General features: G+C 39.2%; 2 protein-coding genes across 2 annotated transcripts; both read left to right on the plus strand.

Moving 5' to 3' along the window:
• The first annotated feature begins 1 nt into the window (after position 1).
• Positions 2-8,381, plus strand: fam161a (FAM161 centrosomal protein A). Its single transcript, XM_004562192.5, has 7 exons — positions 2-744; positions 2,403-2,671; positions 3,102-4,331; positions 4,570-4,737; positions 4,938-5,037; positions 7,181-7,320; positions 7,415-8,381. The coding sequence occupies exons 1-7, from the start codon at positions 589-591 to the stop codon at positions 7,695-7,697; spliced, it is 2,346 nt and encodes a 781-aa protein (XP_004562249.3). The 5' UTR covers positions 2-588; the 3' UTR covers positions 7,698-8,381.
• A 301-nt stretch (positions 8,382-8,682) lies between these two features.
• On the plus strand, positions 8,683-26,049 carry xpo1a (exportin 1 (CRM1 homolog, yeast) a). The gene is made up of 25 exons (XM_004562185.3): positions 8,683-9,286; positions 9,829-9,961; positions 10,116-10,217; positions 12,326-12,398; positions 12,516-12,577; positions 13,512-13,556; positions 13,651-13,832; positions 14,429-14,477; positions 14,570-14,689; positions 15,348-15,476; positions 16,759-16,917; positions 19,231-19,413; positions 19,681-19,819; positions 20,182-20,363; positions 20,496-20,652; positions 20,813-20,976; positions 21,172-21,306; positions 21,418-21,601; positions 21,909-22,015; positions 22,828-23,022; positions 23,128-23,296; positions 23,827-23,961; positions 24,133-24,292; positions 24,796-24,892; positions 25,196-26,049. Exons 2-25 carry the CDS (start codon positions 9,836-9,838, stop codon positions 25,340-25,342), a joined length of 3,201 nt encoding a protein of 1,066 aa, XP_004562242.1. The 5' UTR covers positions 8,683-9,286; positions 9,829-9,835; the 3' UTR covers positions 25,343-26,049.
• The last annotated feature ends 159 nt before the right edge of the window (positions 26,050-26,208 follow it).

The following is a 26,208-nucleotide window of genomic DNA, read 5'->3' on the forward strand; positions in this document are numbered from 1 at the left end:
CTAAGTAGCAAACTTGCACACTGAAGATTACAGTTAAGAATAACAATAACTGCTAAATTTCACCACTGAATCAAATAAAAGGAATTATTTTTAAATATCCATCACGCAAAGCAGACAAGAACATAAGTCTCAAAAATAATCATGTATTGTTCTAGCTAATTTGTATAAGTAATCTGCATCACAGATGCAAAGTACTTAAGATTTAACCATATCTTTAGACTTAAAATTTATTTTGGGGTACTGCAATTTTGTGAGTAAGGGTACTTCTGGAGGATTAATTTTTCCACATCCATAACTTATGTCATAGTATTAATCAATACATTAAGGCAATTGCAACATTTTTTTTGTTCAACTATTCGTTTCACAAATTCTGGTGCTTTTAATTTGTATGGAGCCCAAGGCTTTTCATTTCCTGCCACTCTCCGTCACTTCCCTCCCAACCAAGCTTCTCTGTTGCTAAGGGCTTCACTTGCTACCTGCATGTGGATAGAGAGCGAGCTTGTTATCTCGACTGAGTACTCTTACTACAAGTGATTTTGTGACGCAACTTAAAAAAATAAATAAATAAAAAGCAACATTTACAAAAACATGGCAAATGCTCACCGGAAAAACGTTTTGGTTACTTCATGTTTGAAAACGCCGGTAGACCCGCACACCAAAGCGCCGTTAGCTTCGTATGAACGCGAGAGAGTCCTGCCGTGCATGGTTACAGGTCACGTCGACAACCGGGATTACGAGAAAGAGGTAATTTTTACTGAGTTTTAATTGTTGTGTACAGATTCCGATTATCAATTACAACACCTGCCTTTTGTTTAAAAATCCCCTAATAATCAGCCTGCCAGCCCCCTTTTACTGACATGAACCGTAGCTTTCTGGTTAATTTACAGATAGTTAATTTAGATGTTTCCTTTTCCTCAATGGTGGAGGAAAATCCACACAGAAAGTGCATTACTTACATGCTGGAGAAAAAATTGCAGACTAAGTCACTGTAAATACTTTAATCCTGCAAAAAAAGTAATTTATTGTTCCGACAATTGTTAAAAATTTTTTTTAATAATAATAATAATAATAATAATTTAGTAATAGTAATTTAACATAGATAGACCCCCGGTCATTCTATACAGACCTTTACATTTATTGTTACTGGGATCTTTGACATATTACAATTTGAGACATTGTATTTTAAATATTAAGTTTAAACTGTCTGTCTGAACAGAGTAGAATCGGCTATTTGTATTTAAAGGTTTTTTTCTCCATTATTATCCAGACTTTACTTTGTGAAGTAAGCCACACACTGTTTCTGATCTGGTTCCAACAGGCCGTTGACAGTTTAAGGTCAGCCTGTGTGGTGGAAGGGATTTGATCTGTTTAATTTGTTTAGCATACTATTTGTGGACTTCCATCTCAGCCACATTATCAGATGTCACATTTAGTGTATAATCCTAAAATCACTCATCTTCTGCTGTTCTTCCATCAAGGATCTTGATAATTTAGTAAAAAGTTGTGAAGGCAGACACCTGATGTAAATTGTGTGTCTGCCTGTCGTGCCTCAACATATGGTCAGTGTCGCTGCTGTGACAGCATAATAGGCTTAGTCCTGGAGGAGTGCTCAATGAGTGGTGGTTAAGCCATTATGTTTGAAGATGTAGGAACATGAAATGGATGAACGTGACAGCTTCACAATTCGTATATTTATTCCATGCAACATTTAATATACTGAATCCAAACATATATTGTTCAAAAAGTTATCTAATGATGACCTATTCTGGTCATTTCCACCTCTGTATTTTGCCTCTTGGACTCTTCTAGAATAGCTTTGCACGATTCACACTCAGATATTACCTATTCATCTTATACTGGGACTTGATACAGCCCCTCAGTCCATCCTCTGTCTGAAACAAGCTGTTTTAGCTCCTCTCCCTAATAAGCCAGCAAACCTTCTCATGATTTGCTGCCGTTTGCAAATTGAAGAGATAAACAGCAGCTGGAAGAAGCATCTGAACCCACAGTAAAAGTGTTGGTGAGATAAGGATATCCCCTATCACTGACACACAGAGCCAAAAACAAAACGAGAATGGAAACATCTCATGTGGCTCACAGAGGTTACTTGTACATTACCTGACCTCTTTATTGTTATTATGACTCATTATTAACTTTGATCATATTTAACATAAGCATCCAACACTGGAACAGCATATCCATCCATCTTCCTCCACCTATGCAAGGTTGCAGGGAGGCTGTAGCCTATCCATGTTGCCATAGGGCGAGAGGCGTGGTACACCCTGGACGGGTCACCAGTCTGTCGCAGGGCAGTGTATAAGTGCAGTGTATTTTGGTCACTTATTATATTTAGATATAAAATGGCTGCTGATTGCAGTATGAGATTGTTGTGACTATTTCAGATGGAGTATGAGGACTCAGGCTCTGATTACTGTGATGAGGACTACGCTGGGACAGGAGGCCCTTTCATGATAAACAATTATAGAGCAGCAGGAGATCGCCTCGACCTCAGTCAAATCTTCTTCTCCAATGAGGAGTACTACAGCAAGCTGGAGGAACTGAAGAAGGCCCACCTGCACACCATGGCAGAGCTGGAGAGCATGTATCGCCAAAAGCTGCAGCTCAAGTCCATGGAGCCATTAGATATGACAGTGATGGATGGAAGGCAGAGGTGGGTGGATTTTGTTCAATATTATGTAAGGAACTAAACACTTGTTCATTGTCTTTCTGTATGTAAAGAATTTTTGGAACAACACTAAACAGACAAAAACCCCATAAAACATATAGTGAAGCTATGCAAATGTGAACCTGTGACCATAGTCCTTTTCTGATTAGAGAAAAGCACACAACTTTTGTATCCAACAATAAACCAGTGATATTGACACTTTTGGCAATTTTAAGAATTTTATGAGGCTTTTATATAGTTGGAATTTATTTGTTTAGATTCTGGGCTGCTGACTGGACAAAATAAGCTTTGAGAAATTGTGAATGACATTTTTCACAGCATTTTCTTAAACAAAACTAATAAATTGAATAATTGGTATTATTATTGATGACTTTTGTTCAAGTTTGTTTTTTCTTCTTCTATTTTTTTTTTTTAGACTGCCGTGGGTTCATGCTACTGCTACAGCTTCACACTGTCATTTGAGGAAGTCTCACTCTGCTGTTGAACTCAGATGGGTTTCTGGGCATTCAGACTCCTCAGATGAAGATCAAACTGCCAGCAACAATGTTGAAAAAGGCATACTGTTTTCCCCCAAAGAGCACATCAAGAATATGTGGAAGGACTTTAAGCTGTCCCCCTATCATGCCCACCTGTCCTCTGCTTCGCTGCGCAGTCTAACAAGTGACCAAAATAAACCACAAAAGAGAACAGGGCACAAGAAACAGAGGAATAAAGATAGAGAGCGGGAGCACCGGAAAGATAGAGTAACTGTCCCAAAACCTTTCCAGATGACACTACGTGAGGCTGAGCAGCGAAAGCGAGGCATAAAGACACGCTCAGAGATTGAACTGGAAAACATAGAGCTGCGACGGCAACTGGAAGAACTGACAGAGTGTCAGAGGAAGTTCCGTGCCAGCCCCGTACCTGCACACATTCACCTGCCACTTTATGATGAGCTACAAGAGCGCAACGAGGAACGACGGCGAGCCATGCGAGAGCGAGAAGAGCAGCATCTCCGGACCATACAGAAGCCATTCAGCTTCCTGGAGCGGGAGCGGCTGAAGAAGGAGCAGAGACAACTACGTCACCTGCAACCATCTGATCAGGAGAAAGTGAAACCCTTCAAGGCCAAGCCTGTGCCAAAGTCTGTCTACATAGCAGCATCAGGGGAGCAGATGAAAGAGGAGCAGCTGTATCGGTCTATCAAGATACAGATGAGGGCTGAGGAGATGCTTCACAATGCTTCCATGCCTCCGAGCATGCTCAAACGACGGCTCAGTGAACGGAAGAATCGCAAAGATGTCAAAGCTGGAGTCGGGGGGGATGATGGCTTTTCACACAGGCCGCAGATAAACAAAGAGGTACCAGATTTCAATGCCAGTTATAGGCGCTTCCAGAAGCATCTGGAGAAACGAAAAGAGATAAAGCCTGCGACTGCGTGTGAACCATTTGAGCTGAGGACATCACAGATTTCCTCACACCGGGAACGGATCCTGACTGATATCGAGAAGGAGCAGAGTAGCCCTCGAACACTGCGCTGGCCATACATCAGCCCTGGGCCAACCCGGACGCCAAACTCAAGCCTCTGTTCATCCCTCTCAGGTAGCCTGGAGGTCCTCCCTGCCAAAGTCACAGATGCCACAAAAAAGCGCCATGAGGCTGTGAGGTACCACCTTAGGGCACCAAAAACTTCCATCATTTTAGTAGAGACAGTGAATTGTCCCATTTAGACAAAGTCCTCACCAGCTGTCTTCCGTGATTAAAAAGAAGGCCTCCTCCCAGCTTCCCCTGCAACCCTTATAACCAAATACACTTATATAGCTTGTTTTTGCACCCATAAGCTTAATTACCTGCACTACCTGTAAACATTCCTACATCCATGACCAAATTTTCTACCTGAATAGGAAGGTGCTGCAGCAGAGGAAGAAGGCTGAGGAGGAGGAGGAGCGGTGGAGGGAAAGGCAGATGCAAAGGGAGAAGAGGCTGCAGGGGCTAGTTCTGAAACGTGCCCAGGCCAATGACCCCCACCTAGCTCTTTCACAGACCCATCCAAACAAGCTCAAAGAGTTCAGGTATGCTGAAAACAGCGCTACTTTCACTCTAAGCTTTGCTGAGCAGGTTTTTGCAAGAAACGCTTGGTTGCAAGTTCCTATGGCCATGCAGTACATTCAAGTTGAGTTTTATATTTGTCTTAAAGTAAGGAAATGCACTTTTTTTCTTTTTCCATGTTCTTTAATGAGAAAGATGATCCACTGCACTCTTATGTTTATAGGAAACAGGATCTTCAGCGCAGGAAGGAATACAAGCAGGAGATCAAAGAAATGCAGGAGAGAGTGAAGGGAAGGCCACTGTTGTTGGAGCAAGTTGCACAGGTGATTGTGTAACCACTACATAGCCACATCATATCACATCATCACCTGCATGACAAACCTGCTGTCTTTCATCTTTTACTACACCATTTGGGTTTTATCATGACGATATATATGTGCCTCTAAAGATTTAAAAATGTGAGGGAAATTAGAACGAAATAGCTTTAAATTTGATGAAAGAACAATTACAAAGAAGCCAAGCAGTAAATATTCATGTGTAAAATGTTAGCAGAAATCTTTTCTTGCTGGAAAGCACACAAAGCATCCATTAAATGCATTTCAACTTTTTGGTGAAATATAACTATTGTTTTTCCAGCTAACTTCACAAAAGAATTTCCCTTTGAATAAATGAAGTCTTTATCTTATCTTATCTTATCTTATCTTATCTTATCTTATCTTATCTTATCTTATCTTATCTTATCTTATCTTATCTTATCTTATCACACTCTTGTACAATCCGTGTGTCCTCTCGCTCTCTCTCTCTCTCTCCCTCCCTCTATTCTCCTCACTCCTTCATTCTACTGATAATTACACACAAACATTGTATCCAACAACAAAATAATATCACACTATGACAATCACTATGATACTTTCTCTCTCTCTCCCCCTCTCTTTGCTGGTTTTGGTACCCTATGTCAAATCAGTGAATTACGTCCACGATTTATGAGTTAGGAAGTAATAAAAGAAGTAATAAAAATTAATGGCAGTCATCATTTTTATGACTATAATAAAATTATAATATTTCATAACTCGGTAATAATCAATAATCATATGAACAAAAAATGTATGATCATGAAAATATGGTGATGGAATAGGATGATGAATAAGCTGTTTAACCTCCTAGGACCTGCGTCCACATATGTGGACATCACATTTTGGGTTATTTAGACCAAAATACTCAATTTTGCTCTACAAGGGCCTGATATCCACTTACGAGGACATTATACTGCTACTGTTCTATCGAAATTTTAAACAAATATCCTCATATGTGGTTCTCATTTTTCTTAGAAACAAAAATCAGGTAAAAAAAAAATATCTGGTCATTCTTTGTTTTTACATTCATTGGGTCCCAATCAGCCCAAATATCAAAGAGAAATCAAAAATGCATGCCGTGGAAGAGTTCGGGTCTTAGGAGGTTAGGATAGAAATTCAACCTGTGGAATAATTTATATTTTTGTGCTGCTATCATTTTAAACCAAAAGGTTTACTTTTTTGACCAAAAATGCCACATTGGACCCTTATTTGGGGACCAAATGAATGCAAAGTCTTCTTTACTGGAGGTTAAAAATGGCTCTTTGGCATTTTATTAAAAAAAATCTGAAAGAGCAATGTTGTAAGTGGGAATACGCCTGAATGTGGTGAGGGGACCAGCAAGACTGAGTTGTGGAGCAGCTGGTAAGGACTTGTGTATTTCTGCAAAGTCTGCAAAGCTGTCTTGGTTGATTTCAAAAACTCTGCGTACTTAACTCGTCAGAAGGCCATAAATTCAGATCAAAACTGTCCCACAGTCTCTTAGTGGCTGAAGCGAGAGCCTGCCTCTCTGAAATGACTTTATTGATGGGTCTGGGAGAAGTTCAAGATCATGGCTAGGGGTTACAGTCAGGGGGCTATTTCCGGTAGGTGAAAGTCAGGCAGGCGAGAACTTCTGGTCACTCAAAGTCGCTGGGGTTGAATGAGGGTGAAACAGCTGTTTCACAGCAATCAGGTTAAACCCGGCCTGGTTTAACACATTTTAACACACACACATACACAAGTACCCAAAAACAGGGTCCTGCCAAGGTGGCATTTCTTGTCAAAAAAGTAAACTTTTTGTTTAAAATGACAGCAGCACAAAAATATGAATTATTCCACAGTTTGAATTTCTATCTCAAACAACCTGTTCATCATCCTATTCCATCACCATATTTTCATGATCATATATTTTTTGTTCATATGACTATTGCTTATTACCGAGTTATATCATAAATATCATAATTTATCATGATTTTATGATATTTATAAAAATTGTGACTGCCATTAACTTATATTACTTTCTTTATTACTTCTTAAGTAATTAAATGGAATATGTTCTTTAAGTAGAACATATTCCTTCTTTACAGTACATCTTTAATTATTCTAATAGTTTGAATTTGTCCTGCTGTAACAGAGGAATGCCAAACAGGCTGCAGATAAACACTACACCAACACCCTGCATGGATGTGACGTGACAGAGGAGTTTATCAGCAGTAAAGCAGGCAAATTAGGATCTTCACCCAAATTGTCTCCATCCAGCGAGAGCAAGCAGAGGTAAATCTGTGACGCTTACAAACTTACTAAACTCAGTATTCTATCTGTTAATAAGTAGTCGGTACACTACTCATTATGTTCTTTTAATAATTAGTGACCTTGAGGAAGCAGACCTGGGTTATGAACCAGTTCACTATAGGAAAGTCTTCCTGGATGATGATGTGGATGATCCAGCCGAGAAGGAGGGAGGAAGAGCAGACGAGGAAAGCGACGAGGTCTCGTCTAATTACCAAGACAGTCACCACACAGAGAAGGATTGTCTTGGGGATGATTGCCATTATTCTGATGAAAGTTACCAATACTCAGACGATCACGAGAATTACTCAGAAGACAGTGAACATGCTGCTGACACTAAGGAGCAGGAGGCAGAGGACTGATATTTTAAATGTCATCATGTGTTCTTTCTCTGAGAGAGAAATCTGACCAAATTGTGAAAGGTTAATGTTTCTTTATTATAGGACTTTCAAGCTTGAGCTGTCTTGTTTCATCCCTTGAAACTCACTATTTTTTCTAGTTTTCTATCATTTTTGTGTCATGGCTGTGACAGATGTGAATGATTGCATTATGTGATTTCATTACCATACATTTAAGATAACGACTTTATTTTACTTACTAGAAAGCATAACAGTAACACAAATTTCATGCTTGAGGAAGTAACTTCAGACACAGCCACAAGCCATTGTCACAACACACACTTTGACTTGCCCTGTTAGGAGAACCTTGTGTTTCACTGGTCTTTTCTAGCACTCCATGATCAGAATGTGTCCTGAATTAGTACTAATAGTTCATATTTTTTGTTGTGATGTACTGCTTTAGTTCTTAACATTTTCCCACTTTTTAAGCAGTGTCTAAATTCAACTAAATCAAACTATCACTGAAAATAAACTTAATAAAGAAACAGCAAAATGTAACTTGAATGTTTGGAGTATATTCTCAGATAGTTATATTATTTAATTGTTAAATGTGCATGTTTTCTTTTAGCACGTCAAAATGTGTTATATATAAATACTTAATCGATAGCTGTCCTTTTTTGTATTGGCTTAGAATAAAAGATTTCTAGTTATGTGAAATATTTCATTGACTGGCATTCCTGGACACATGGCCTCGGTTATATCATAACGACTCGTGTAGAAAAAAAGCCACTCATTTAAGAACTAAAAATGGTGTAATTTGGTTAAGCATTTAAGTAATTCAGTATTTGTTGCTTTGGGCCTTAGGCAGAGGTCAGAGTGGAAGATAAACAGGGGGAGGGAGATGAGCCAGATTGACAGCTTCAAACAGCCCATGATAAAGCGTGACGAAATCAATGGCTGAACCAATTAGATGCTCAGTAGGCGGGTGCTTAGTCCAAATTTTACGCGGCGCTCGGCGGGTCGAAACACCGAGAATGAATATCCCGGTCTCAACCGGTTTTAACCGGTCCGTGGTTGGAAGCGTGAGCTTAGAGGAAGAGCACACTTGCACGCACTTAAACATCTTTGCTTCCCAACAGTGTGTGCGAACAGAACCAGAAATAAAACGAGATTATTTTTACTTTGTGACCCGGAATACGACTCCAAGTCTGACTACGTGAAACTCTGGTGTTAGCTTAGCTTGATGTTACATTAGCCAGCGGACCTAAATCATTGACTTTTCCATTAGCACGCTAAGTTGCTATTAGCCTGGTCGGATGTAACTGGTAGCCTACCAATTATGTTTCAGAGTGGCTAAAGACAAGAAACGTCGGATATTCTTTAATATATCGCTAAAAAAAATCGATGAATATCCAGCTTGACAGCATTTTTAAATTACGACTGTTGGTGTAATCGAGGAAAGCTACTATTAGCTTTTGGCTAACGACTTTTAAGGGCAGCGTAACGTAAACGTGTGCCATGAGATAAAGCTGCGAATTAGTTTGTATCGTATTTAGCGGTTTCACATTATTAAAACCATCAGTAGTTTTCGACGAGCGGACACCAACTATCAGGTAAGTCGCGTCTGATCACCATTAACTTATTAAGACTAACGTCAGGGTGTATCGGTTTTGAAACTAACCACCATTGGTAATGATGACCGGTTATAGAACTCAGACGTCTTACAAGTTATTGTACTTGGTAAACTGGTACCTTTAATTGCGCCCAATAGTGGCAAACGGATCTGAGTGGACGTGTGTTGAATGCTGTATTTGCGGGTTGGCGGCGCTGTTTCGTGTTTCGCCAGTTTATGGTTTGTTTCAGTGACTGTCATAACTTTACCACGAGGGGCTGGCAAAACCGGAATAACCTGTTTCTGACTTATTTATTTCTCCAGAATATCGGTTGTCGATTCCATTTTTTTTACGTTCCACTTATCTAGTATGTGTTAGTATTTACAGTGTAAATTTTCAACACTAAAAGGCTTAGTTTTTAGCACTTGTACTGCAAATTTTAATCACAGATGCGGTTCTTTTGTGTTTGGTAGTTCTTTTGTTACTTTTCCCCCAAAGAAAAGTTGGGGTTAAGGTTTCTGTTGCTTCGTTTCCCCTGTCAGAATCTCTATGCCAGCAGAAATGACAATGTTGGCAGATCACCCAGCCAGACAGCTGCTGGACTTCAGCCAGAAATTGGACATAAATCTGTTGGACAATGTTGTCAACTCCATGTATCATGACATTGGATCCCAGGTGTGTTTTATGTGTTTCACCTTCAGTCAAAGCAGTGCTACTTTCAAGTCCCTAATGGGTTTGGGAGCTTGTCTTGTAGCAAATACATGTATGTTAAATTGAAGTATACTTTAAGTTGCTCTAAACCCACTGCTACTATGTTGCTCTTTTCTAGCAACGAGTAGCCCAGGAAGTGCTCACAAACTTGAAGGACCACCCTGATGCTTGGACGAGAGTCGACACCATCCTGGAGTTCTCTCAGAACATGAAAACTAAGGTGTGAGCATAACAAGCATGTATTAAGGAATGCTAGGGCCTTAGACGAGCTACATTATTACACTGTTGAAGACCAGTGTATTAATGTGAGCTGAAGCTTATTGCTTTATCCACATAAGGCTTAGGCTTTCAGGGAGGTGAGGTGTGAGAAATCATTATGATTGACCTAGTGTTTACTGGATATCTTGTACAGTCAATGGGTCATGCGTCACTATCTTTAAATAAGTAGTTTTTGACAGCCTTACATGCTGTGCCTTTTTTTTACTAGATCACGGATTTAAAGACTCTTGTGATGCTATCTTCAGTTGTCAGTGCTGTCAGAATGTTTGTTTTGGGCTTCTTTTGGCATTGCTACTGTCTCCATTTGTGTATATAATGGCTCTGAGACTGTGCTTAGTATGCACACTTATTTGTCTTTGGTCTAAGGTACACACAGCTGCTGTTGCAAGAGAGTTAAATGCTTAACTCGTAGGGCTTGAGAGGTGCAAGTGTTGAAGGTTAATGTGTCCATTTATAACAGTTCAATTATTATAACAATGCCAATTCCACACTTGTATATATTTTGTGTAAGAACAGTGACTAAATATGTGGCTGAAGTCTACAATTAGTTTTTTACCTGTCAACACTGACCAAAGGTCATGTATGATTATTGCTTTAAAAGAAAAAAGAGAGAGACACACTTTCCAACTATTTGAATATTGCACACTCAGAAAAAGGCAAAGTAGTACAGTGAGAGACATATTCTGGTATATGTATTTAAACAGAAAGTTACATAAATGCACATTACAAAATAACCGAATAAAATGATTAGTTATAAGTTATATAGAATAAGCATTCAATGTGCTGAACAGCAATGATCTTTTTGAACAAATAACAGGACATAATCAAACCATCAGGGACCAGTGCTGCCTGAAGCTTTTCTCAATAGCCAAATCAGTCAGCAAATTTAAGGTTCCACTGTTTTGCAATCAGTTGACCAAAATCAGAAATTTCCCTGAAGACTGTGGGTGTAAAGTCACTGCTGCAGAATTAGCTTGTGAATTCTCTGCAGTCATTACCACATGGTGCTTTTCAAAAAATTAAAGGTAAAACCAAGTTTGAGTTAACTTTGTGTATTTTAAAAACAAACTACTACATCTAAACTAACTGGGGATTAAAGCTTAAGTGGGAAGTCTGTCATGAGCACAAATATCTCTTAAACTTTACAGTGTAACCTGAAATGCATCTCCCTAAAGATGTAACTACAAGTTGCAGCCCACAGCTATTGTGAAAGGCCTGTTCAGTACCTTTGATTCATCATGTGAATTCCTTTGAACTTCTTCACTGCAGTTTTTGAGTTTATCAATGAGAGAGCAGTCATCATCTCAATATATGGATTAATAATCAAAGCATCAATAAGGACTTTAAAATGATGAGGGGGGAAATCCCAGCTTTTTGTTTTTATCTACTAGCACCATATATAAAACAGCAGGATATAACCATATGATAATTAACACATATTATACCATGCACAATTGGCCACTTATGTAGGTTATGTTGTAGGATGCACCGAAAAAGTCTAAATTAGGCCTTAGCCTGTTACTGATAACTATGTTAATACACCCATATAAATATCTTGAAAGATTCATTTAAGCTAAAGGTTTTTCTATTAAGCATATTATGACTTAATAGTGTTTATCTTTGGTAGCTGATATTTATCCACTTACGTTTACTAATTACATTAGGTCACTTCTCACTCGCACCAGTAGCTGTGTATCTAAACTCTGCCGCAGCCAGAGCTGCACCTTCACAGCCATTGCTGGGTTCTCCTTCCACAGTCAAATAATTTGCACAATTAAATGTCTAATTACTTTGTGAATTCCATTACATAATTGAATTTAGAATATTCGTTGACAGCCCCAGTAATATCAATGTCTAAAGACCATGGGTCATCAATTTTGGGCTGCACAAAGCTGTCCACATGGGGTCACCGTGGAGACATGACAGTGCAAAGACTCTCCTGAGGTTAGCTCTTGTTTTTGCTTGTAAATCGTGATGAAAGGATTGAGTCTTTTTCAGAGCTCTAACTCATCTTTTCTTTTCTTTTTTCTTTTTTCCCCTCCCAAATAGTATTATGCTCTTCAGATTCTGGAGACAGTCATCAAAACACGCTGGAAGATTCTTCCAAGAAATCAGTGTGAAGGTAAAAATCACCCTAATGACATTAATCAGGATATCTGTGTGTTTTCTTCCTCAGATATGTTATTTGTCTGAAAGGTGTAATCAGTTTTCTCTGAACAACACATGTCTGTGTTTTCAGGAATCAAGAAGTATGTTGTTGGACTGATTATCAAGACTTCTTCTGATCCTGCGAACATGGAGGTAAGGTGTCCTGTGTGATATGGTGCACTTAAACATACTCGTGTCATTGTAATAGGGTTGTCCCGATATTAGAATTTCAAACTCTGTTCTGATGTTCAGGAGAATACTTGACACAATTTTTGATACCACAGGGAAGTTTGACCACATTGTGCAACAACAGAAGTAATGGCAAAGACATCATTTCTTGAAAAACTTGATGTATTAATTTTACAAATGATTTAGATTTCATTATAGACTGAAGTTAAAATATATTTTAAAACATATCAATAGATAAAGGGTACAACTGCAGAATACCTAACATATCAAGATATATTTTTTTAATCATTGAAGACAAAGAGGATTATAGAAAAACTACAAATAATAATGTATTTATGCTAATATAAAAACGATAAAAAACCAAGAGTGTTCACTGTGAAGCAGATTGAACCAATCACTCACTGATTGGTTGCACTTCAAAACTGAAGTTATGGCTGGCAACAACAAAATAAGAAATGCATAATTAACACATGGATAAATTATTCCAAAAGCAGAAAAGTATATCATCTTGTACACATCTGCCTTCTCTTCACCGGATCTGCAACCTCTTGCTCATCCAGTGTTCACTCTGTCCTGCCTCACTCTGCAGCTCTTCACTTCACCTCCAAAATTTGCTCAGAGTAGTTTGTCACATTCTCTCCACTGTTCAGCTACTGTTCCCCTGCTGCTCTGCACAGCCAGCAACCCATCTAGTTTCCCATGTGTCCGTAATCCAGTCTGTTACTGCTCAATATTCTATCCATGACCCAGTCAGCCCTGCACCATTTATTAATCTTTTTTCTAACCATAGTCTGCTAGCTGTTATGTGACTGATTAAAAATGGCTAATGTGGCTATTGGGTAGTTGCTAATAGTTAACAGCTAACATAACATGTAACCTTTTTTATGTTTATTTGCAGAAAGAGGGGGTATACATTTCAAAACTCAACATGATCCTTGTACAGGTAAATAGGCATTTAATGTTTGATATAGTGTACATTATTATTGTTTGACATAAAGCAATGATGCTGATGATGAGCTCTATTTCTGGACTTTTAGATCCTGAAGCAGGAATGGCCCAAACACTGGCCCACTTTTATAAGTGATATTGTGGGTGCAAGTCGGACCAGTGAGAGCCTCTGTCAGAACAACATGATCATCCTCAAACTGCTCAGTGAAGAGGTGTTTGACTTCTCCAGTGGCCAGATGACCCAGGTGAAGGCCAAGCATCTCAAAGACAGGTAACTGATCTGATATACTGTATAACTTATGTCGAGCAAATAGTGGACGTCAGGTCTTACATTTGAGTACTGAATACTGAAAGAAGGAGAAATATTGGTTCATTGTTGATTTTGAGTCTTTTATTTTCAGTCCAATCAGGCACAGTTAGAGATATCATATTTTTTTTGATGTTGTGCATTCTCGCGTTTCCATTGCATATTTCGATCAGTCATACTGCATTCCAAAACCTGCAGGTTATATTGTAATTTGTATGCATTTGTATACTGATGATTCCCCCAAAAAGCTGTGTAGATGTAAGATTGCACCTTTTGTTAACAAAATGTAGCAATTATCCCAGAAGAAGGCTGGGAAGATTGTGAACTCTGACATCCTGAGTGAGACTCCACTTTAATTGGTTTTAGCAGCAGTATGTAAAATTTACTACCATTTGTTAATCTGGTCAACGCAAAGCCAGATTGTTGGTCATTTGGCTCATTGGGTGCCACGGTAGACTCCGCTAGACTTGGGGGAAAAGGGTGAGAGCTTTAAAAAAAAAAAACAAAAAAAAAAAATCCAGATGATGAGTACTTACACTCCGCTCTCTTTTCCCTGTCAGCATGTGCAATGAGTTCTCCCAAATATTCCAGCTGTGCCAGTTTGTAATGGTAAGACAAACAATTTTTTTTCGCAGTTGTTTTCAAAACATTTTGTGCAAGTCTCAATACCTCAATTTGATGTGTATAATTCTTCTCCATAGGAAAATTCCCAAAATGCCCCACTGGTCCACGCTACCCTGGAGACTTTACTCCGCTTTTTGAATTGGATTCCTTTAGGTTACATCTTTGAGACGAAACTCATCAGCACGTTGGTCTACAAGGTAAACCAGATGATACTCTTTCATTAAATAAAACTTGAAATAATTAGCTCTAATACAGCGTGATACAGTATGTCTGTGAGTCTGGTTATACTGAAAAACACTGACATGGCATGGTAAGGCCAGTTAAATTAATGTTGTCACGCAAAGTGTCTAAGAACAAATGCTCAGATTTGCACATGGAATCAATTACAAGTAGAAACTTCGAAAAGGTTTTAACCTTAAATTTTGACAACTTTATCAGTTCAAAGGGATCCCACCGTCTGAGCTATGGTGGTTCATCCTAAAGATGCATAACAATATTGTGGAAATATCGCCATTAATCCAGAACTCGTTGTGTCATTGGTTTGGTCAGGAATCAGTCATTTATTACATGCATATAAAGCAGTTGGTGCTAGATAATGATCATAAAATCGTCAAATTGATCTGAACTGGTTACAGCTGCAGGGCTCACAAAACTCGCTAGCCCGACGTCCCGGGGCTAGCGATTTTTGTGAGCCCTGAGCTGACTAAATGTGAGTCTGTCACTATCATAGTTGTTGAGTCAAGGCTGTTAACCAGCTAACTTGTATGCATGTAAGAAATGCATTCCTTCATCACAAATTATAGGAGCAAGAAAAATAGACATGTCAGCACTGACCTGCTGTGTTTTCTTTTTCAGTTCTTGAACGTACCCATGTTTCGCAATGTGACTCTGAAATGTCTGACTGAGATCGCTGGTGTGAGCGTGAACCAGTATGAGGAGCAGTTTGTCAACCTCTTTACCCTCACCATGTCCCAGCTCAAACAGGTATGCACTCAGACCCAATTAGTATTGAGTGCCTCTTGCATTAATTGCACTCAGTGTTACAACGTGCTTACAAATACCGTTTGAGTTATTACACACAAATCTCCAACCTTCCACCTCCACAAAAGCTCAACAGGCAGCACAGGCTGTCAGTCTCTCAGTAAAAGAAAGACCCAAAATAAATGTAGATTAAGTAAGAAATTTTCCTTAGTCCATTCAGAAATGGGCATAAATGTTTTTCAGTGTGTGTATGTGTGAATTCAACAGTTTTGCTGAGTTGCTCTGTTTACAACAGCAGATAAGTTTCAAAAACTGCCCAAATACACAAAGCATGAGAGGAAGCAGTGGATAGTTTAGTACTTTCTGTTCACAAATTAAAATACAGAGTTTTTAGTCACCTTAAAACCAACTACTTTCACTGTGCTGTGTATTGTGAATGTGCTTGTACAGAGTGCCTTAGGCTAAAGTGAAGAGTTTAATCCTTTCTGAGACCATTGCATGAGATCAGGCTTTTCTGAATGAATCATGTAATAATCACAGCTGTGTTTCACACACAAGAATATTATGTCGTCTGTAACATTGAGCAGACTGACATATGGTGCTATAGCAAGTCAGGTCATAGGCTTTATTTGTACTGTAGAACTGTTTCGTTGTAGCCCATTTTATGTTGTACATCAGTGTCTATCAATAGGTCAACTGTACTTTATCAAACATTTAAACTCTTACTTGATAAGTCATCGTTTATTCTCTCCAGAGTCTCTGTACTAAGTACTTTTCTATGTACTTTAGTACTTCAGGCTCCACTCTGACTATCTAAGAACAAAATGATGCTAGTGCATGAGATGGAGAAGTTTTCTGCGTAGCTGTGGCCTGACAAATTATCTGAACAGAAGATTATAAAATGTAATGCATATAAGATCAGGGTTTCTTTAGTTACCAGAAAATTTTACATTTCTAAAGTTATAAGTAAACCTGGTCCTTACTTTACATGATATTCATTAAAACATTCCTTAAATGAAACTATACTAAACGTTATCACCCAGTATTCCTTAACAGGCAGTGTTTCTGGTATAACTTTGTGGTTTATATTCTAGTTTTAGATTAAAGTTGAATCTTGAGTGGTCTCATAGTTGAGTATAAGATAAAACTTGATTACAGCAAATGCAATGTCCACAAACAAAACCCCAAATGGATTCAATGAAAGCTTTGAAGATGAATTAATAATTATAAGGCTTTGCAGTAATCTCTCTCTCTCTCTCTTTTTTTTTTTTTGCTGTTTGGCCAGATGCTGCCTTTAAACACAAACATCAGAGTGGCGTACGCCAATGGGAAGGATGACGAACAAAACTTTATTCAGAATCTGAGCTTGTTCCTCTGCACTTTCCTCAAAGAACATGGCCAGCTCATTGAGAAAAGGCCCAACCTACGCGAGACACTCATGGAGGTAGGCGGACAACACAGCAACACAAACGAGAACATTTTCACTGTTTTTCTTTTTGTTTGTTTGTTTGTTTCTTTTTTCATGTGGACCCTGAACTCTCATGTTGTGGCTTACAGTCATTTTGTCTATATTAGCATCCCTTTCTGTATCAGGTGACTGCCAGATTTTCTTTTTCTCCTCATGCATTTTGTCCTTATTACTAGGGATGGGTATCGTTTAGGTTTTATCCGATACCGGTGCCAAACCGGTACTTTTGAAACGGTGCCGGTGCTCAAACCGGTGCTTAAAGAATGGAGAACACAAAATTGGTCCAAAAACCTCTCATGTTCAGCTGTTTTTTTTTTTTTTTTTTTGTAAAAAGATAACAATGTTAGCCTTTTCTGCAGCTATGGGGGATTTATGGTATCACTCTTGGCTGGAAGCAGTGCTTAAACAATGGAAAAAAACACAAACTTTGTCCTAAACCTTTCATGTTTAACTGTTTTCCACTTTTTCTTTGGTCATTTTAGCCTTTTTGGCCAGGGTGAAGGGAGTATCTGCCATCAAACAAGAGGACAGCTGCATGTAGCTATGATGATGTTTGCTAGTTCACCTTACATGCATTAATGTAATAACGTGGTTAGCCTACTCAACGTAAATTATACACGTGCAACATTAAGCTACTCACGCAGAGAAGAACGGCTGCTGCTGCATCATCATCCTCATCATTTCTGCTACACTGGCAGGGCTAGGGGCCAGGACTCTCCTCTTCGTGTTTTTGGGGATGTTGCTAACTCTGGGTCCGATAACAGGCACCACACCCGCAGTAGATTCGCTCGGTGTGAGGTCTCGCAGCAAGCTGTCAAATACGCCGCATTTTTCGGCTTTAAAAAAAAAAAAACATTATGCGTCGCCAGGTGTTTCATCGGATTCGAGGTGTTACTTCCTTTGACAGTATCACAGTATCAGCTTAAAGCACTTGTTGCTGCTGAGTTTCCATATTTTGCTGTGAAGTACAGCCAGACTTTTGACCGCTTCGCTTTGGGCATTTTAATCTGTAGCTCTGCTCTAAAAGAACGTACGTACCTGGGCCCGCCTACTATCCTCGGAAACGTAAACTGATTGGCTAGAATCTAAAGTGCATCACAGCTCAGGAAAATAAAGCACCGAAATGTGCGCTGCTTTTTGGTCTGGTTACTACCGTTTATGTCAGAACCGGTGCCGATACCGGTACCCATCCCTACTTATTACACTTTTGCAATGGTATACATTTTGAAGCAATTACACTGGGATGGTCGACCTTTCTCTTTTCCACTTAAATAAGTATAGATAGTTAATTGTTCTGGGAACTGTGAAGAATGAGAGTAGCATAGGAAATATCAGTAATCTGTACTGCAATTTAACCATAAAAAGGCTCATTAATTTTGATTATGTAAACATAACTTATCTGTTTGTTTTATGAAATATAAAACGCTAAGGACAAGTGGACCAGGAAATCAGGAAGTTGCTTAAAAAGTAAAAGGGAGATTATTTAAATTACAAACTGTACCATTATATTATCTTCATACTATATTTATAGGACAGCCAATGAAGACTACTTGATTATGCTTGAAACCAACAAATTCAGGGCATACTATGTCCCACATTTGGTTAAAGAAAGTGAGGAATATCCTGAGATCTTTTGACTTTAAAAAGCTCACTATAAAGAAGTGTATTGCATCTGATCGTGTTATAAAAGTTTTCTGTCTTGCAAATGTCAGTACTAAAGCACTGAGTACATCCATACTGAACGAATAACTGACCTGAGAAGACCTAGTTGTCCTATATCTGTTCTGAAGCACAAAGATTTTAAGGATAGGAAACATCTTCATAAATGCACCTGAGATTATGTTGATTCCAAGAAATGGAATCCTTATCACTTACTTTTACACACAAGAAATCAACATTTATAAAACCACTGTAAAGTGTTTTGTTTCAGTCAGACTTTTTCCAGTGAGTCCATGAAGATGCCAGAATCTTTTCTTTGACAGCTGATTTTCTTCTTTCAGCTTCTTTTGAGCTTCTCATCTGTGAGAGCTGTGATTCTTGACTGGCTGGTTCTTTATTTTCGTCTGATGTTGGAGAACCCATTGTTATGTAATTGTGGATGACCACCACATTTTACCTACAACAGGATAATTTAACTAGTCTGTGACTGACCAGAAGAGTCATGACATAATAACCCCCACTTTAAAAAAAGAATAGAAGTTTGAATAATGACATACATCCCTTTGTTTCATCAGTTGACTTGAAACATTTAAAGTTGTCCAGCCTCACCACACTTTGTCCTGTCTGCAGGCGCTGCACTACATGCTGCTGGTGTCAGAAGTGGAGGAGACGGAGATCTTTAAGATCTGTTTGGAATACTGGAACCACCTGGCAGCTGAACTCTACAGAGAGAGTCCCTTCTCCACTTCCAGCACTCCACTGCTCTCTGATGTCCCACCACGCAGACACCTTTACCTACCTGTGCTCTCCCAGGTTGGGCTGCTATTACGCACGCACACACAGAGATTGTATCCTCAAAATGTCAGTGGATTAAGAGGTCACACTCTTGTCCCAAATGCAACTTATGATTATATTGAACAGCATTACAATCATATTGTTATGATTATTTATTGGTCATGTTTTTTTTTTAAATGGCATAAAATGCTTGCAAACATCTAAAACAAAATAATTGCATTTTTTACACTGTTCTTACAAAACTGATGTGTCTAACTGACTCTCTATATCCCTGTCTTCTTTCAGGTGCGTCTACTGATGGTGAGCCGTATGGCCAAACCAGAGGAAGTGCTCGTGGTGGAGAACGATCAGGGCGAAGTGGTCAGGGAGTTTATGAAGGACACAGATGCAATCAACCTTTACAAGAACATGAGAGAGACTCTTGGTAAGTTGTTAACGGTCTTTGTGACTAACTATAAAATATTATATTTATAATATTACTTATTTATATTTATAAAATATTTTAATTGTGCAGTTTTCAGGGGTTTTTCTCACTGTCAAGTTACGTCCTGTATGTACCAGGCTGTTATTCAACATTTAAGACCTTTCAGTTGTAATTTTATGCTTCAGTAATGTATGCTGCTCCTGTGGGGTCTCAAAGAGGATTAATTTTTTTTCTTTAAATTTATGAAAACCAAAAATGGGTTTATTAAAAGATCTGGCATCTTGTTATTAAAATGGTGTGGTCAGCAGCACTTACTGGTTATATTGGCACTTTGTATTAAGTAACTCTCTCTTTGTGCACAGTGTATCTGACTCATCTGGACTATGCTGATACTGAACGCATCATGACAGAGAAGCTTCACAACCAGGTGAATGGCACCGAGTGGTCGTGGAGAAACCTGAACATGCTGTGCTGGGCCATTGGTTCCATCAGCGGAGCGATGCATGAGGAGGATGAAAAGAGGTTCCTTGTGACTGTCATCAAGGTGAAACATACATTGTTGTAGCACATGTCATTAACACAGTATGGCATCAGTATGGCTGAAAAATATGTTTAGATTTTGTCAGTCTCTGTAACACCAAACAATATAAATTGATTAGGTGTGTTACAATCGCAGGACCTGCTTGGCTTGTGTGAGCAGAAAAGAGGCAAAGACAACAAGGCCATAATAGCATCAAACATCATGTATATCGTGGGTCAGTATCCTCGCTTCCTGCGAGCCCACTGGAAGTTCCTCAAGACGGTCGTCAACAAGCTGTTTGAGTTTATGCATGGTGAGATATTTTGTGCTGAATTTTTGTGTTTTTCTGATGCTTGGTGTTAGGAGAATGTTGAAACGATGCAAAGCATTGTTACACTAAATCTCATTGGCTGCTGTCAATGAATAAGGCTTATTGTGATTTTGTTCGGCTTATTCTCTTTTTCCTCGCACAGAGACACATGATGGCGTTCAGGACATGGCATGTGATACTTTCATCAAGATAGCCCAAAAGTGCCGCCGTCATTTTGTGCAGGTTCAGGTGGGAGAGGTGATGCCCTTTATAGATGAGATTCTGAACAACATCAACACCATCATTTGTGACCTGCAGCCTCAGCAGGTGAGCCCTGCCCAGTGTCTGGACTTATTCACGTGGTTTTGTTATAGTTCTGCTGTTAAATAGGTTTAAGTGCGTCTGTCAGACTTTCACGGGATGGAAATTGTGTTTTGCAGTAGAACTTTTCGTTTGCTAAGTTCCAAACCTACATGTTGACAAAGGTCTATGTTAGAATTAAGCCCAGTCCCATTCCTGCAGGTTCATACATTTTATGAGGCAGTGGGCTACATGATTGGAGCTCAGACAGACCAGGCTGTTCAAGAGCTTCTGATAGAGAAATACATGCTGCTGCCTAATCAGGTGTGGGACAGCATCATCCAGCAAGCCACTAAGGTGAGAAACCATGTAATGTGCCAGTGCTGTTACATTGTCAATAAGGCAGCCTGCAGCCCACTTCTGTTTTGTTAGTGTGTGCTTAATCTTTAACATGGACTTGTGCTACAGAATGTGGATATCCTGAAGGATGCAGAGACGGTGCGTCAGCTGGGCAGCATCCTCAAGACAAACGTCAGAGCCTGCAAAGCTGTTGGCCATCCCTTTGTTGTCCAGCTAGGACGCATCTACCTGGACATGCTCAACGTCTACAAATGTCTAAGTGAAAACATTTCCTCAGCCGTCCAAAGCAATGGTAAGTTTATGGGCTCTCCCTCAATTTATTAACCAGACTAATGTTTGAGCCTTATCAATAAAGTACTGTTAGACTGCTTACCACATAAAACCTACAGTAGTAAAGAAATGGGAATTCAAGCACACAGCATCACTGTTGTGACAATATAACCAGTAAATCACAGTAATAATTTTGACCAAAAAAATAATGTGCAAAAACTTACTGCCAAGTTTTTTTTGATGAAACCCTTGAAAGTTTATTCATCCTCAGTATGTGCTCATTGGAGACGTCAGCCACTTAAACTTGTTGGTTTTTCTCGTTTGTACAGGTGAGATGGTGACTAAGCAGCCTCTGATTAGGAGTATGAGGACCGTAAAGAGAGAGACGCTAAAATTAATCTCTGGCTGGGTCAGTCGCTCCAATGACCCTCAGATGGTGAGCCTGGCCTTGTTTTGTTTCCTCTAGTCTGTTCTCTAATGAAACAGATTCAAATCTGTGTTTATGGAGACTTCTGTTTCGAGCAGTAATTCATATAAAACCCCTCCTGCATTTATTTAGCAATGAAGAAATAAATGCTGCAGGTAACAAACTGAAAATTGTAATAACTGCTTTGCATGTAAGCATGGGTTTCTTTTCCCCTCAGAAACAATGAGAAGCTTAAATTAGATTTTTTTCCCTGCTATAACCCTAAGTATGACCAAAGCATGTTCTTTCAAACCTTCACTGTCTCTGGAAAATGGGCACTATTATTATTTTGAAGCTAGAGTGCAAATTAATAATGTTAAAATTGTGTTAATGAAACGCTTAACTAAAATCTGTCATGGTTAAAGTCAAATGTCTGTAAATGTAGTAAATTATTGTAAAAGGAGTTGTCAGTTTTCACCTTCTAATTATATTTTTAAGGCTCCAGTAGTTAATGGTGTGTTATACTAAAGAGTTATTCAAAATCTTTTAATATCTGTCTTAAAGGAACGAGAGAACAGCTCTTTTACTCAGTGTGATTGTTTTTAATGTACTTTTAATTTGATCTGTTATTGTATATTTTACACATGTTTGTATGGGATATTGTATTTGTTTTAAATGTTATATACCTATGTGGTATGTGACTTTTGTTGCCATGATGCCAGGTCTCTCTTGGAAATGAGATTTTTAATCTCAATGAGATTTTTTACCTGGATAAATAAAGGATTAATAAAATATGAGGGTGTGAAACACCCATCATAATTGCTGCCGTTCCTTTGGTTCAGGTGGCAGAGAACTTTGTGCCTCCCCTGCTGGAAGCTGTGCTCATAGACTACCAGAGGAATGTTCCAGCTGCCCGGGAGCCTGAGGTCCTCAGCACCATGGCAACCATTGTGAACAAGTTGGGAGTCCATATCACCGGAGAAATTCCCATGATCTTTGACGCTGTCTTCGAGTGCACTCTGAACATGATAAACAAGGTTTAACTGAGTTGATTTAACTGTATCTGATAGAATAGAATAAAAATTTAAAGTTGAACAGTTTATAACCCTTCTTAACTCCTTGTTTTCCATTTATGCCTGTAGGACTTTGAAGAATTTCCAGAACACAGAACCCATTTCTTCTACCTCCTTCAGGCTGCCACCTCCCAGTGCTTCCCAGCCTTCCTATCTATTGCCCCAGCTCAGTTCAAACTGATCCTGGACTCCATCATCTGGGCTTTTAAGCATACGATGAGAAATGTGGCTGACACAGGTCTGAAAGCACTAACCCTGTTAGATTGTTCAGACAACACAGAGGGAGATGCTTTTTTTCTGCTTTTGATTCGATGTGATGTTGTTGAGATCGGGTATCCCTAATGTGATCAGCTCTGAGACTGATCATATGAGCCATAAACTGTTCACAAGCTGTTCCTGTTTAGTTTAGTTTTTTTGGGGGGTTTTTTTGGGGGGGGGGGGTTTAACAAGAGGCAGCCAATAGGTATAAAAATGCTTAAAAGAGAGAGAATCTAAACTTTTTCAACAAATGAAGTGAGACTACGTATAAGATAAGTAAGGATGGGATAAAAATATTGAACAGCTGAAGATATGATGCACAGTTAGTGTTTTTATTCTAGTGCAGTGCTGGAATAGAAATATGGAGCACAACAGTTCAAAATAAAAGTAATATACCACACAATACAATATCAAGTAATATGCAAAATTTGAAACTGACCTTACGTGTATGTAGTGCAGATTCTTCTCAAATCTCTGCTGATCTAAAGGATGTCGCATCCTCTTTTGCAGGCTTGCAGATCCTATATACTCTCCTGCAGAATGTTTCTGCAGAGGAAGCAGCAGCGCAGAGCTTCTACCAGACGTACTTCTGTGACATTCTGCAGCACATCTTTTCTGTGGTCACGGATACATCTCACACTGCAGGTAAAGAGATTATGAATGTATCATCACACAATTATAAAGGCTTCTCAGTTTGACCTTTATATAAATACAATAATGATGCAGCACTCCATTTTCAGTGTAGTCAGGAGCCAGTTTTTTTATAAGACCAGCCAGTAACTAAATAACCATCGTGTTGTTCTGCCCTTTCTCTAGGATTAACGATGCATGCCACCATCTTGGCGTATATGTTTAACCTGGTGGAAGAGGGGAAAGTTAGTGTTGCTCTGAGTGCTGCAAGCCCAGCCAACAATCAGGGACATGTCCAGGAGTACATCGCCAACCTGCTCAAGACAGCCTTCCCCCACCTCCAAGAGTAAGTCAGCTGAACCTTGCTTTGAACTCTGCTGCCCGTATTATTACTAGGACTCCCTCTACTCACCATCACACCTATCCTGAAGCAGCTTCACTGCTTCCCGGTTCAACTCCGTATTAATTTCAAAATACTCCTCCACACATTTAAGGCTATTCATTCTCTCTCCCCCCACCATAACTCTCTGACATGGTACAGATCTCCATCCCATCCCGGTGCCTCAGATCCTCCTCTTCTCTTCTTCTTTCTGTTCCTTCATTTCATTGTATTACCGTGGGGGGCAGGACTTTTAGTTGCTTTGTTTTATTATTGTGTTCATTTCCTGTTTTTATGCTTGTCTTATTTGTTCTGTAAAGTGTCCTTGAGTGTTTTGAAAGGTGCTTTTTTTCTTGAATATGAGGCCAAAAAATTAAACTGTTGCAGAATTACAACAGATGTTATTTTTGACCACAGTTTTACAAGTTGTACTTTCCAGACTTGAGGCTCATTGAATGTTTTATCTACAGTGCCCAGGTGAAGGTGTTTGTGACGGGTCTATTCAGCCTCAATCAGGATATCCCAGCCTTTAAGGAGCACCTAAGGGACTTCCTTGTGCAGATCAAGGTGAGAAAATGGCCAAAAAAACTTGTCAGCTAGAAATTGACTTTGCCAACACAAAAGTCAATGAGCAATGATTCTTAGCTTGGATCCAAAGTATGCCAACCTTTGTGCTCAAATTTACATGAGCATAAAGATATTATTCATCAATGAAAACACTGCAGACACCTGCTTCTTAGTAGAAGAATAGAATTTAAGAGTAGAAGAGTTGAATTTAAAAGCACTGGTGTTGAAACTGTGTGGTTTAAGGAGCACAACACACCCAAATGAATCCAAATTTCCAAACCGTCCACTTGTGTGGTCTTGCAGGAGTTTGCTGGTGAGGACACGTCAGACCTCTTCCTGGAGGAGAGAGAGACAGCTCTGCGCCAAGCCCAGGAAGAAAAACACAAGCTCCAGATGTCTGTGCCCGGCATCCTCAACCCCCATGAGTTGCCAGAGGAGATGTGCGACTAAAGTGACCATAGCCCCTACGGACCAACTCTGAAGGGAGAAAGTTCAACAGGGAGCAAAGACATTTCCTGTTGTTTTCCTTCCAAGTGTGGTTGTGTGCAAGTGTGTGTTGAAGAGAATTGGAGAGGGGGACCCGGCACTCGGTTGTATGTCGACCAAATTCTGTCAATATGTAAATGAGAATCGCCCCTTATTACTACCCCCAATTCTGGCACAGATTCCTCCCCACCACCAGCTTCTTTTATATACATTGTTTATGTAACATGCCATCTTTTGTTACCTTCTTGCTGTCAAAGCTTTGTTTGGCCATGCATTCATTTAAACCTGCATGAAGTTGTAAGAAGTAATGGTTATTTTTTAACCTACTACATGCTTATTTCAACTTCCTTCCCACTTGTTAATATGTAATATATATATAATGTTGAAACACTTGCAATGGTTATGTGACAGATTGCTCCAGTTTCACAAGTGCCATGTGCACTGTGCAGAACGAATGTGATGTTCAAGGGGTCCATTTGTACTCCTTTGCTTCCTGTGTTTGTTGTTTTGGTTTTTGAGTGTGGTTGTTTTGTTTCTTTTCTTTTGTTTTGGCTTTCTGATAAATTCAGGGCTTCGGTTCCTCTGCTTTTGGATGAGTGCGTGCATATCATCCTGTTTGTAAAGCTGTCTTAGTACTCTGAAAATATAAAGTTGGCTATTTTTACAAAACATTCTGTATGATTCTCTTCTTTCTGTAAGCCTAACCTTAAGGACCTAAAATAGATAAGCTTCAGGTGCTACTGATAGGTCAGATGAGATGCAGTTTTTAAGTGAATAATCACTACACTTAAAAAGCCACTGTGGTGCCCCAGTCAGTTATTTGCAGCACG

Source organism: Maylandia zebra, linkage group LG6 (genome assembly GCF_041146795.1).
Source record: "Maylandia zebra isolate NMK-2024a linkage group LG6, Mzebra_GT3a, whole genome shotgun sequence".
NCBI lineage: Eukaryota > Metazoa > Chordata > Actinopteri > Cichliformes > Cichlidae > Maylandia > Maylandia zebra.